This window comes from Acomys russatus, chromosome X, assembly GCF_903995435.1.
Source record: "Acomys russatus chromosome X, mAcoRus1.1, whole genome shotgun sequence".
NCBI lineage: Eukaryota > Metazoa > Chordata > Mammalia > Rodentia > Muridae > Acomys > Acomys russatus.
Genome location: NC_067169.1, coordinates 110,510,307 through 110,523,641, shown reverse-complemented (window position 1 = coordinate 110,523,641; position 13,335 = coordinate 110,510,307). Strand labels below are relative to the sequence as shown.

Below are 13,335 nucleotides of genomic sequence, written 5' to 3'. Positions count from 1 at the left end.
TATGCAAGGCAAAAGAAGAGACTTGACTCATCTTCAGGTTATGGGTCCTTTTGAACCATTTCAGTGCTTAAGAGCAGCATGACATTCCCATGACAGAAAGCCTTAGGTGTCAGGTTGCGTCAAAGTAGACCTTCAGGGGAGCATGCAGCTTATTTACCATTCTTAACTAAATGAATCCTTCGCACTGTTTTCTTACCTTTTACTTGACAAGTGTTACAGCAAACCAGACTTACTCATTGATTAGTTCTTTCTCTCTGTATTCTACACACCCTGGACTGGAAAAGAGGGCATCCGTCTTCAGTTTGTACAAAGTTTGTAATGCATTAGCTGTGAAATAGGCTTGTTTCAAAAGGCGGTTACGACATGTGATTATGTGACACCAATAAATATTATTTCAGCGCAGGTGTCTGAATTCAATAAGAGCAAATAAATTAAATGCTTGATTAATCTACGGCGATTCGTAATTGAAGATCATTTTCATCAAGGACCTGTGTTTTGAGAAATGATGTTTTGATATTAAATTTGAAAATAAGTACAATTTTCCTTCCTCCTCATTAACAGAAACTGTTCATTTCACATCCATTTTCTCTAAGAAAAAAAATAATCGGATAGGGATTGAGATGCCTATTATTTTCTACCACCTTCTCATTGTCTTGTATGGAACCCTCCGTTTTCTAGATACAGGTCTTTGATGGGATGCCACGTTAGATACATAACCTTCTTAAAGTGGTGGGAATTATTTATACAAATCATGCTAATTCTTAAGGAAATTTTTGCTGGTGGGTCTTGGCACCTATTGGCAAGCTACTATAAATTATTTTTGTATTTATTTTTCTTCTCATGAAAAGTAACGCATTATTAAGAAGGCAGACTATGCTATTTGCCAACCCATTCTGAATGTTTAATGAGGTGGAGTGCCACTAAGCCAGATTAGCAGCTATCAGACATAGTGGGCTCTGTCAAAAGCTTTAGTGCATCACCAGTGCCTTGCAAAGGAAATCAAATGATTCTTCCGATATTCTAAGGCTTATTCTGAAACTTCTCATTTGTTTGTTTACTTCTCCCAGAGGACTCTTTCAAAATGTAGTTTGATTTCCACTACATCTCTCCAACTTATCAACTGACCCAAACCATTGTTCTCTTTGCAGAACCTCAGCTTAAGGGTATAGTTACCAAACTATACAGCCGACAAGGCTACCACTTGCAGCTGCAGGCAGATGGAACCATTGATGGCACCAAAGACGAAGACAGTACTTATAGTAAGTGACTGCTAAAGAAATAGTATGTGCCAACATGTTGTTGACTTGGGGATCTATTTATTTGTTTTTTAATTCAAAGAAACTTTCCCAAATCCTTAAGTGAAAGCAAAATATGATTATGTGACATAACCCTGTTTACACAGGCTCTCGCTTACAGGAAGTTGAACACCGAAACAACTGAAATAAAAAGTAGAGCAAATAATGTTGACACCATCTCAAGGATGATCCAAATGTCATCTCCATGGTAATCTAGATAGATTTATGGCTGTCCTTTGGATTTTATTACTTTTTCCCCCAGAAAAATTTCTCACCCACACAGCGATCCTGAAATAGCATGCTATCTCCACTCTTAAAAATGAGCCTCATCCCAAGAAGCAGGAGTGGTTTCCTACCGTGATAACTCATTGCTACAAGCTTTTGCCCCTGTGACATTATACCATATGCTAACTCTGAGACTAATTGATATTTGAACATTGAGTTCCTTACATGGGTCTGCAAAGGGAGTTCTTTCAAAGTAAACTGGAGACCATAAAGGTGAATGAAAAGGGAATTGCCTCAAAATGGGGTTTTATTCCTAATTACTGAAGTTCAGTGACACGAACGTGGTTTTTTACATAATCGTTGTCTACAAATACTTATTTGGAGTAATTAAAACAAAAACACATACAGCGCTCCCTTTTCATCAAGAATAGTTGCTGTTTTCTTGCAATTTACAGATATCTGCAGACTTAGTGTTTCTGAGGGCTAAAATTCTTGCTTCTCATAATTCCTTTTCTGTTTCCCCAGATTTGGATCCATTTCCCTCAGATTTGTTAGTTCCTAGAAATATTCCCATTGTTGGCTGAGAAAACAGCCCCAGAAAGTAGGTCTGGCTGCTAAGGAGTTCTCTGTAGTTTCTTCTTTTGGAACTGCATAACTGTAGGCAGTAAAGCCCCAGTATATTAAGGATTAAAGAATTTCACACCTTTTAAGAATGCTTCCTGGGCTGAGGGTTGACATATGACCTCAAGAGGAAAGTTACCTTCAATTACCCTTGAAGAAACATCTCTTGGTTCCTAGAAGGAAGGCTCTGTGTATTAAATGGCTCTTCAAGCCTTTGGCCAAATGCTGTGTTGCAGTGATATTAAAGTTTTATAACAAATCCTAGTTACTCTTTCATGCATACTACTCTGTTTAAAACAACTACCCAGACAAAGCAGAGCACTTTGCTGGAATCAAGTAACACATGAATACATAGTGATCCATAATAAAATGTTCCGCCAAATTATGTATACAAACTGATGCTCAGGGAAGGAATTAAGGGATGTATGATACACTCGATTCTGTGCTGTCTCAAGAAAATAAGCATTGTGAAAGGGAAATTTGTGATGAGCTACCAGTCAGATTTACCTCCATATCATTTAAATGTCCAGGTTCAAATAGAGAAAAATATTTGGTTCCAGAGTTCATAGGTATTTTTCCTCAAAAAGAAAAAAAAAGGTTTATTTTGTTTTAAATAGATGAGTCAGTGTGTTGTCTTAGTAAGAATGATATGCCAAACTCAAAATCACACTGTACATATTCATTTTAGAACATACACATCTCACACACACACACACACACACAGCTCTATTTCTTATTATTGATTTCTATATTGTGTAAGGGAGTAAATTATACTCCTTCATTCCTAAATAAGCATAGCTTCTTCTTTGTTTGCCTTATAATCCTGTCTGACATGTCATTTCTATATGCTAATGACATTTGGAGACCTTTTAAGAACTTAGCCAGATAACAAGAATCCATATGTAGTCTGATTAAAACATATAGTGGTAAGTCAATCAAAGGAAAGTATTGTCATAATATGCAGCATGCAAATAGAAAGTATCACCAAAGAAAAAGCCAGCCATTGGGGCTTGTCTTCCCTGGGATGAAGAGCCACCAGAAGCCTAGGGAGCTAACTTCACTTTCCCTTTGATACTGTGCCACATAAGCCATCATAAAACATAGATGCTTAATGTTTAAATGGATCTACCAAATTGCAAGTGTAGACATTCAAATCTATCTTTCCCCCAAAAGCCAAGCATTTTCTATATTAACTTTAAGTAATTATTTAAATTAATGGAACAATAATACAGTTTTTATTTTTCAACTATGACTTATTTTAATAGTATTTCCACAGCATGCATTCCCAATATCATGTTTGTATTTTTCTTTTCATCATAGTTTTTCATTTAGTTCAGTTTAATTGATTTTATCTTAAGTTTAATATGGTAAACAAGATCACATGATATAGCAAATCATTTGATGCTTTATGTATATCTATTTCTAAAGCCATGTTTAATACTATGCATTTAAGGTTACCTTTTTTAGATTTATTATAATGGCAAATGTCAGTCCAATGAAATTTCATCATGAATAAGTAAAACATTATAACTTAAGTATTTTTCTCTAAAAGGCAAAGATAATACATTTTTCATGGAGGCAATTTTATTATAACAGCCTTGGGTACAATGAATGGATTTTTAAAAAGATAGATTTCCTTTTTTCTTCAGATTTGCAATGGTTTCACCAGTTCAGTATGCTATGATTCTTCAATGTACATTAAAATAATAGCTTTATTATTAATTTCATAGAGAATTTAGCCTTAACACAAGCAATGTGGAAGCATGACTTCAGTGTAGAGTTCAGCAAACTTTGAATGAACTAGGGAGCATAGCATAGCGCAGAGAAAGTAATCCCTTTACGTTAGAAATGTTTGTTTTCATATAGTCCCAATAGAGAACGAATAAGAAACAACATAGAGGTTATTGATTAAAAATCTCTTAAATCCACAAAATTGGTCAATGTATTGATGAATGAGTGAGTGAACAAATAAATGAATGAATGAATGAATGAATGAGCAAATAAACAAGTGGTCAGGGTGGGTCATGCACACCTTTATTTACAGGACTCAGGAGGCAGGGGCAAGTGGTAAGTAAGTAAGTGAGTGGTCCTACTTGGTGGCGCACACCTTTAATCCCAGCACTTGTGAGGTAGAGAAAGATCTCTGTGAGTTCAAGGCCAGCCTGGTCTACAGAGTTCCAGGACAGCCAAGGCTACACAGAGAAATCCTATCTCAGAAAACAAACAAACAAGAAAAAAGCCAAACAATAACAAAAAACAAAACAAAAAAAAAAATCCCTTAAAATCTAGCTGAAAAAGAAGAAAAAAATTTAAGTACTTAATGAATATGTTTTAGAAACAAAAGTGAAATCAGTTATTCTTCATATTGTACAATTTTTCACCCTGATCAAAATATCTTTTTTTGTTACTATAGTCTAGCTCTATTAACTGTGAGTACAGTTCCCTGGCAAAAAGTATCAGGCCATAAGAGACTCAGTACCCAGGACCCAAAGATGCACTATAGATGAAGTTGTTGGTTACTATTGAGATTATTCATAACAAAACTCTAGTGTGTTTCTGGACTTTTAAAAATTCTTCTATCCTGAAATTAGCATTACCTTGGGTTACATGTATCCTTTTTTCACTCTGAAGAAAGTGAGACAGTTTAGCCTCTGACTAAAATAAGTCTGAAATTAAATTAACTACTTCTTAAGTCTGTAAAGAAGTATTACAAACTTAGAGAAGGCAAAGCAAAGCTGTGAGTAGCAGTGCAGGTCTGTCTGCAATCCTGACACTAAGGAAGCTAAGACAAGAGACTTGCTAACAGGTTCTGGTCAGCCCGAGTTGCATAGCAAGAGTCGGTCCTGCAAGAGAAGGCAAGATCCTGTCTCAAGAATAGGAAGGGGAGCAAGACCACCGCGTGTAGGAAGTGATTCTGTCCAAGCTCACTTCTGCTATAACATTTTGTATTTTCATCTGTGAAGAGTGCCCCTTTGGAGAAATTCAAAGCCAACACAGTAATTTGTAACTTATCTTGAATATATCTAAAGAAAAGGTTGGTCTGCTCTGTCTGGTAAACTATTTCACATTTTTCTGCTCTCTTCAGTTTGTGTGTGTGTGTGTGTGTGTGTGTGTGTGTGTGTGTGTGTTGTGTGTGTGTCTATGTGTGTGTGTACATGTAAATGTGTGAGTGTCTCTCTGTGTCTTTCTCCACGTGTCTTTGTCTGTCTATCTAGCTTAGTTAATATTTAGGATAGATAGTTAAAAGAGAATGACTTCCTACAAACTCAATACCACTATCCAGGAATAAGTAATACATGAATTGATATTTTTGCTTCTCTTTCTCCTTTAACTGTCTATTGTTTGAAGTTTAGGCATGTCATTTCTCATTAAAATACCATCTGAGAGCAGTGAAAATCAACACAAAAATCAAATCATTATCAGTATTTTCTATCTCCCTCCATACTCATCTTTGACGTTAAAAGCCATGTTTGTACAACTAAGGAGGGTCAGAATATTGTTTTGTAAAATAAGATTCTAGACATAATTTTGAATTTCATTTAGCATCTTTCTCCATTATCTATTACTATAACACAATCAGGTTTCTGGTACATGTTGGCATTATAATTGTAGAACAGTGTATAGTGATATATAGTGACTTTGAACAAACCCACACGGAACTTTGTTTAGTTCATGGTCTGTCTCAGATGTTTGTACTATGGGATTTTATATAGTTTGATTGTCATCTATTATATCCCCAAAATATATATTCACATTTCTACCATGTAGTTTGCTATCAGTCTACAAATGTATTTTGAGTACGTGCTGTGAGCAAGGTATCAACAGAACGAAATATGGCTTACACATAAATATGACATGTTCAAAGCTATTAAGCTTATTTTCTGTACATTGCATTGTCAAATACAGCACATGATCCTGGCTAGCAGTATGTGTGATTAGTCTCCTTTACTTCATGTAACAGAAGGGTACAGCTTTTTATATGATTAGTATCAAGTCAAGTGCCATCAGTGGCATGTGGTAGGAACACTTGTATTGTGAACTGTACAATATGTCCTAGATCCTCTTTGATAGCACCCAGATTTTAAGGGAAAGACACATTATAGGCATTGCAAGGAATGTTTCCTTTGTTCCTTATTAGTATTTTTACACATATTACCCCACCTACTGTAACAGATATGTTTGAAGATAAGTATTTCTAGAAAAAAAATCTTCTTATACATAGGAGTTACATCTTTAAATTCTTCTTCATAAAAGTAACATACCAGTTTATCATCCCCAACAAACTTACGAAACCGGGAAGAAATCATCAACATTGATCTATGACTCCTGAAAGGAAGGTGCACGGGCTATTTTCAAAAGATGTGTGTGGCAAACATTACGCTTTAAAAAATGTACTGTTTTATTTTTGTTCATGGTGTGGGAGGGCAGAGACAGCTGGTAGTGGGAGGACACCCACTGGTTGTCTCCAGTGAGTGGTGTGTGGTTGTGAGGAGAGCTTGGGTAGAAGTTTCCTGCAGTAAGACCTTCAGATGGAGCGATGAAGACCTCATTAGCCTGCCTGCAATGATTTTGCAGAAAACATTAGAATAGCAAATGACACTTTTCCTCCATACCTTATTTTCATTCCTGTACCTATTATCGTTGAGACTTAAGTGCCAGTAGCTTTTCAACTCTATCATCCTGAAAAATGCCACTTCTTTATGAAATACTACTCTGGGAATATAGAAATACACAATAACGTTTTCTGCAAGGCCCAGATTTATTTAGAGTTATTGCATTGGAAATAATACAGATAGTTTAAATGAAAGTGTTGGAGTAGTGTGTCTTGTAAGAGTGTAGGAATTTCTCATCATCTGGAAGTTCCATCTAACAGTGCCTATGAACATTTCAGCAACTGTCTAGGGGAGCAGGTTAAGAGTTTAGTTTGAGAAGGATGATGCTATTTTAATATGCCGTGTGGTTCCTGATATTTTGCCCCACCCACAAAATGTAAACATCCCACAACTCCAAGGCCCTAAACATCAGTATGTTTTGACCAACGTCTTCCATCCTCTCTGGAATGTTTATGACTATGTTGTTTTAGAACCAGATAAGTTAACATAATCCGTAGTCAAACACACTAGAAAGTAGAGCAAGGCTATATTTGGATGTGTATATATATGTCTAGAGTCACTTAGTGTATGCTGCTTTTAGGAAGTCAGACACTCTTGGTGAATACATTGGAAGGCCATGAAATTTGGAATTGTGACATGTTCACATTCTTTGAAATTTCAGCTCTGTTTAACCTCATCCCTGTGGGTCTTCGAGTGGTGGCTATTCAAGGAGTTCAAACCAAGCTGTATTTGGCAATGAACAGCGAGGGATACTTGTACACCTCGGTGAGTCTTTGTGCGCATGTTTCTACAATTCTTGTTTTCATTTGATATGAAAGAAAAGGTATGCTCTTTTGATACAGATTTTGGTTTGGATGGAACTATATCAGTGGGAAGGAGAAATCATTTTCTGGTAGACATTATAGTTCTTAATTAATCATTTAAAACTAGCATGGTCAACATAAAATTAACAATATGCCGAAAAGTTTTGCATACAATTTGCCAGTAGAATATTATGTGCCATTAAATAGGGAGTCGGGCTTTGCAGCTGTGGGAAACAAAGCTGTTACTTGACTACATAACCCTATCTATCTCCCATTAGTCCTGAAGGAAATTTATGACATATCTCTCTTAGACCAATTCCAGAGCACAATGACTGCTTTGAGAAGTACTCCTCAGTCATCATTTTTAGTCTGTTCAGTTAGTGACTTGCCATCTGTTTCAATTTTTATTTTTTTATTATTTGAGTTATAAATTGTAAAAATGTATGAGTACAGTGTGATAATTCAATATTTGCATACACTATATAATGATAAAATCAGGATAATCAATATTTCCATCCTTTTAAGCACATTTTAGTATTTTTGATTAACAGTCATATTTCTGATGTACAGTGTGCTATTTTAGAGATTTGTAAAATATTGCCCAATCAGAATAATTATGTTTCATTTCTTTATCATTGGTCTGTGTGTAGAGAGATGGAGGTCATCTCTATTCTATTCATTCATATTAGATATATACTACCATTGCCATTTTTTCTCAAGCGTAACTTGGCCTTTTCCTACACATAAAATTCTCACTAGTGTTTATTTTAACAAGAAAGGGAAGAGTGAAATCTGTAACGTTTTTAGGTATAGTGATAAACAGTATAGGTTACAGTTTAATGAATAACGTGTTACCAAATGGACTTTTTAAGTAAGTACTTTATATTAAAATAGAATTTTAAAATGACATAGCCTAGAGTTATGATTTGTTTTGTTTTGTTTTTCAAGACAGGGTTTCTCTGTCCAGCCTGGCTGCACTGAAATTTCCCCTATAGACCAGGCTGGCCTTGAATTCAAAGAAATCTGCAGGCCTCTGCCTCCCATTGGGATCAAATGTGTGTGCCAGTACTGCTCAACTAATTTGGGATTTTATTCCTATCACTAGATTTCGTTTCAGGTTATAAAGGATCATTAATACTGTTATTACTTATTTGAATCCCTGCATCAAACAGTCAATCAATCAATCAATGTAGAAAAACTTTAGGCTTTCAGAAATGGAAAATGTTGTTTATCAATCTGCCTCCTAGCTTTATAAAGAGGTCATTACTGATGATCAAAGTCTATTCTTCAAACTTCAGATAAAATAATCTGTATTTACTCTTGCTCTGTCTTGTTAGCTGAATTTCATCCAATGTCAGATATGAAAAAAAATCTTGACAGACATGGTAGAAATCCTGCAATCCCCTTGGTTTTAAGTGACCAAGATGGAAAGGAAAAGTGGGAGAAGAACAAGCCCACAGAAGGTTATTCATCAGCAGGCACCTCAGACTCTGGGCACTTGTCAGCCTTTCATCTATCTTGTTGCTTAAGACAAAAAAAAAAAAAAAGATTTTAATCTCTTTGGTAAACTAAAATTTTGAATGTATTGCAAGCTTCCTGAAATCCATTGCTCTATCAATATAGTGACAGTGTTATAGGAAAAGGGATAGCATCTTTTTTCAACTTTTTTCTCTAATATAGCACAATTTTATTGTAACTGATTTCCTTTAGATCAACAGGGCCAAAATTAAAAGTAGGCTTTTAATATGAGAAATAATTTCTGCAACTAATATGCATGTAAAGAAATAGACTAATAAACATACTTGATAAAATAAAATGGGGAACATTCAATATTGTTTTTGTTAGGCTTCCTATTGCCATGGTAAGACACCATGCTCAAGGCAACTTATAAAAGGAAGAGTTTAATTGGGCTTACAGTTCTAGAGGTTTAGAGTCTATCTATGATGGTGGTGTGTAGGCATGGTGACAGGTTACTGGACAAGCAGCTCAGTGCTTATATCTCACTCCACAAACAGGAAGCTGAGACACATTGGGAGTAGCATGAGTCTATTGAAACCTCAAACCTCATCCCCAATCACATACATCCTCCAAAAAGGCCACACTTCCTTATCCTTCTCAAATACTTGGTCACTAGGAGACCAAGTATTCAAACATATGACCCTATGAAGGCCATTTGCATCCCACCCCCTGGACCTCATAGGCTCATGGACATACCATAATATGAATTGCATTTAGTACAATATGAAAAGTCCCCATAGTCTTTCAGTCTCAACAGTGTCTAAAAGTGCAAAGTTTCTTCTGGGATTCAAGGCAATGTCATAATGGTAATGTCTTATAAATTTTTAAAAAAGGTAATTATATATTTCTAATATACAATGCCATAGAATATACATTCCAAAAGGGAGTAATGAGGCATAGTGAGGAAATGCTCAGCCAAAACCAAATCAAAACCCATAGGGGAAACCTCCAAATCCTATAGCTGCATGTCCATTGTTGAAGGATTATATGGCTTTGGTCTTCTTCCTACTTGGCTGCCTGCAAAATATGTCTGACTCTCAGGCTGATTCCATTTCCCATGTACAGATCTCCCTGGCAGATATCCCATATCTCTACCATGTCCAGAATCTAGGGAGTCTCCAATATAATCTAGGTTTCATTTCACACAATTATTTATCAGGGCCTTCATGCAGGAATGGCCAGGCCATGTATTTCCTGGCTTCAAGGACTCTCTTAACTATGGAGGAAGAGTTGCCAACTGCTTTGCTTCTGTAACATCTATGATTCTAGAGCCAGAATCAAATGGACAAAACTGCTAAGTGTAGCTGCTTGCTTGTGATACAACTTGGCCCACTGAGTCACACTGGCTGTAGTTTTCCTTTGTTGCTGTTTTTGAGGAGCAAAAATTTACTAAAGCCTTTTTTCCCTCACAAGTTGGAAGCCTAAATGGGTAGGGTGTTGCCTTGAAGGCCGCCTGCCTTTATTTTTTAGTGGATCAGGCCTCTCCTTAATCTCATCTCTATAACAGTAAATTTTCCCGTGTTGTTTTTCTCTTCAGATTGCACTTGTATTTCTTTTAGCCCCACTTGGTTTTCCATTATAAACCTGCATAAAAGTTAATGATAATCATGATTAATAATAACTATGTAAAAGAGTCAAAATTTGGCAATCTTGAAATCTCTTCTACAAAAGAAATTATTTTACAATAATTTTAGATTTAGCTTCAAAAAATTCTTAGGACGAAGGAAAATAACTACCACTTTTGCCACATCATCCCAAAAGATCTCTAACCTCGTTACAAATATTCCTTGCCTCTGAAACCCCTTGAGACAGGTGCCCATTGTTTGTATATATAACTCTCAGCATTACTGGCTTCCAAGGTCCTTCTAGGATAGCACATTAATCTTTACTTAAAGTATTCAATCACTTTTCTAGTTCGAAATCTGAACTCCCACGTGTTCTTTTAAGGATCAGCATGGTCAGTTCTGTCATAACAGCCCCACTCCCAGCACTAACTTCTGTCTTAGTTACTTTTCTATTGCTATGATAAAACAATATGATGAAGGCAACTTGTGAAAGAAAGCATTTAATTGGGATTAATGGTTTAGAATTCGTGGTGGCAGAGGGAAGGTACTGCAGCTGGAGTAACAGCTGGGAGCTAGCATCTCAATCTGCAAGTTAAAGGCAGAGAGACTCACTTGGCATAATGTAAGACTTCTGAGACCCCAAAGCCACCCCCAGTGACACACCTCCTCCCACAAGGCCACATCGCCTAATCCTTCCTAAACAGTTCCACCAACTAGAGACAAGTATTCAAAAAACACCACATACATCTATTTCTTATTAAGGAAAAATAATCTTAAACAAGCAATTGCAGATCAGGGAAAGAAATTACATTCTAATTAAGGTGGACATATTTCTGGTTTATTCTGGTGCTAAATGTATGGCTGAAATATCCAAACTATTGTTTTCCAGGAATGAAAACTGAGTCCTCTACAGGATAAATGTTCTAATTCCTTCTATTACTTTGTATTGATTATGACTTGAGGTCTTTTCAACAAATTGATCACAATCCCCTCTAGAACTCTATTTTATTTTCATCATGTTTAAAATGTGATCTTCAGACCCCAGTAGGACAGAATTCTATGACTTCATAGCCAACTTACTTGATAAATAATTTAGGTAGGTAGACCATAAAGTTTCTGTCATAAGCATTCACCTTTACTGCTGAAGTACACAAGTAAACATAGGCAGTATAAAATGAGTGAATATCACTATATCCCAGTAACAGTTTATTCCCCCAAACAGATGCTGGGATAGAATTGGTTTATGGTTGTTCTTTTCCCATGTGTGGCCATGTTTTCCTTTCTCTTTTCCCCTAAATAGCGGTTCTTTACCTACTATGCCTTATATTTTGGATTTCCACAGAGGAACTTGTGTTGTATTTTAATGGGAAAATAGAGTTCATTTGGCAAAGAATCCAATTAACTTATATATCACATGCAAACATGATACACTAGCATCTGACTCTGTTTTCCTATTATTAAGTCCTTGCCTATTTGTAGAATATCCCTTCTTCTCTTGTTCAGTCTACCCTTTACCTTGTACTTTAATCATCTTCTATTCTACCTTATACATTTTTAACTACACTGTGTCTACTAGCTCTAGTTGTTTAGTTAACATTGATGAAACAAACAACCAGAATCAAACCAAAACACAAACACATCTCAAAGCCTTTCCCAAGTTCTATGCCCCCAATGGTCTCCAGGTTCTTCAGGTATCTGGACCTTCTACTGCTTCTCTTCTTGAGTTTCAACTCATTTGAAATTGTTGTTTGTAAAATTCCCAAAGACTATCACATAGTAAACTTACAATTCTTGCTTTACTTCGCTTTTTCAAACTGTTGTCAGTACTCACTCTGCTGGAAACTCTGTCCTTCTTTAGTTTTAGCAATATCATTAGATCTCCTGAAATTCCTTTTTTCTTTGTTGGCCATTTCTAAATAATAATATTTGGAAAACTTGCATTTTGCATTTTCTCTACTTTTCTCATAGTGATAAGTACTACTTACATTTACACATAGATAGAAATGATGTATCTCCATACACTGACTTTTTAACAAATTTGTGCACTGGGGCTCAGAGGAGGGTCATCAGAGGCCATGAAAGAAAGGGAGAATTTGACTTTTGGCATTTCAGTTGATGGGAAAACTATTATACAAGTGGAAATAAAAGAAAGTGGCAGATTTGGTGATTGATATACCAGAATGCAGATTCTTTTTTTGCATTTCTGCTTTTGTATCCCATAATTCCATCCCAATTCAAATTTCTTTTCTCCATTAAATAAAGCACCTCCATGTTATTGTCATAAAGGTAGCACTTTCCCTCACATGAGTAATCCTGGGATCCTTGTACTGTTCCCTCTTTCTCCACTTTTCTCTCTTGTTGTTATAGGGGTTTAGCCTCAAGTGGTAGTAAGAAGCCATTTGGGGCCTTTATTTCATAGCGTATTTGCTTTTAACCATAACATAACTAAGTGTTTTTGAAACCACAGGAAATCACCATTCACTGTGCATAAAGAAACATTTTCTTGCCTTTGGAGGGATTTTAAAACTAATAATAACGAGTTCCATATAAGAGTTTGAGAATTCTCAAAACTTCATAGCATAAATATTTCATAAAGTGAAGCTTTTGTAATAAATTTTTCAAACGCATTTGAAATATATATTAACTGTAAAAGCTCAAGAGTTTTAAATGAGAAAAATTGGTAATGTCTTAGTAT

At 35.8% G+C, this 13,335-nt stretch overlaps 1 protein-coding gene across 3 annotated transcripts in view; it reads left to right on the top strand.

The window, feature by feature from the left end:
* Fgf13 (fibroblast growth factor 13) overlaps nt 1-13,335 on the top strand; it is a 511,582-nt gene that overhangs the window by 433,274 nt on the left and 64,973 nt on the right. For all 3 annotated transcript variants that reach the window (XM_051141737.1, XM_051141734.1, XM_051141735.1), the window contains 2 exons: nt 1,149-1,259; nt 7,416-7,519. In XM_051141737.1, coding sequence (XP_050997694.1) covers nt 1,149-1,259; nt 7,416-7,519 — 215 coding nt within the window. The remainder of the gene's footprint in view (nt 1-1,148; nt 1,260-7,415; nt 7,520-13,335) is intronic.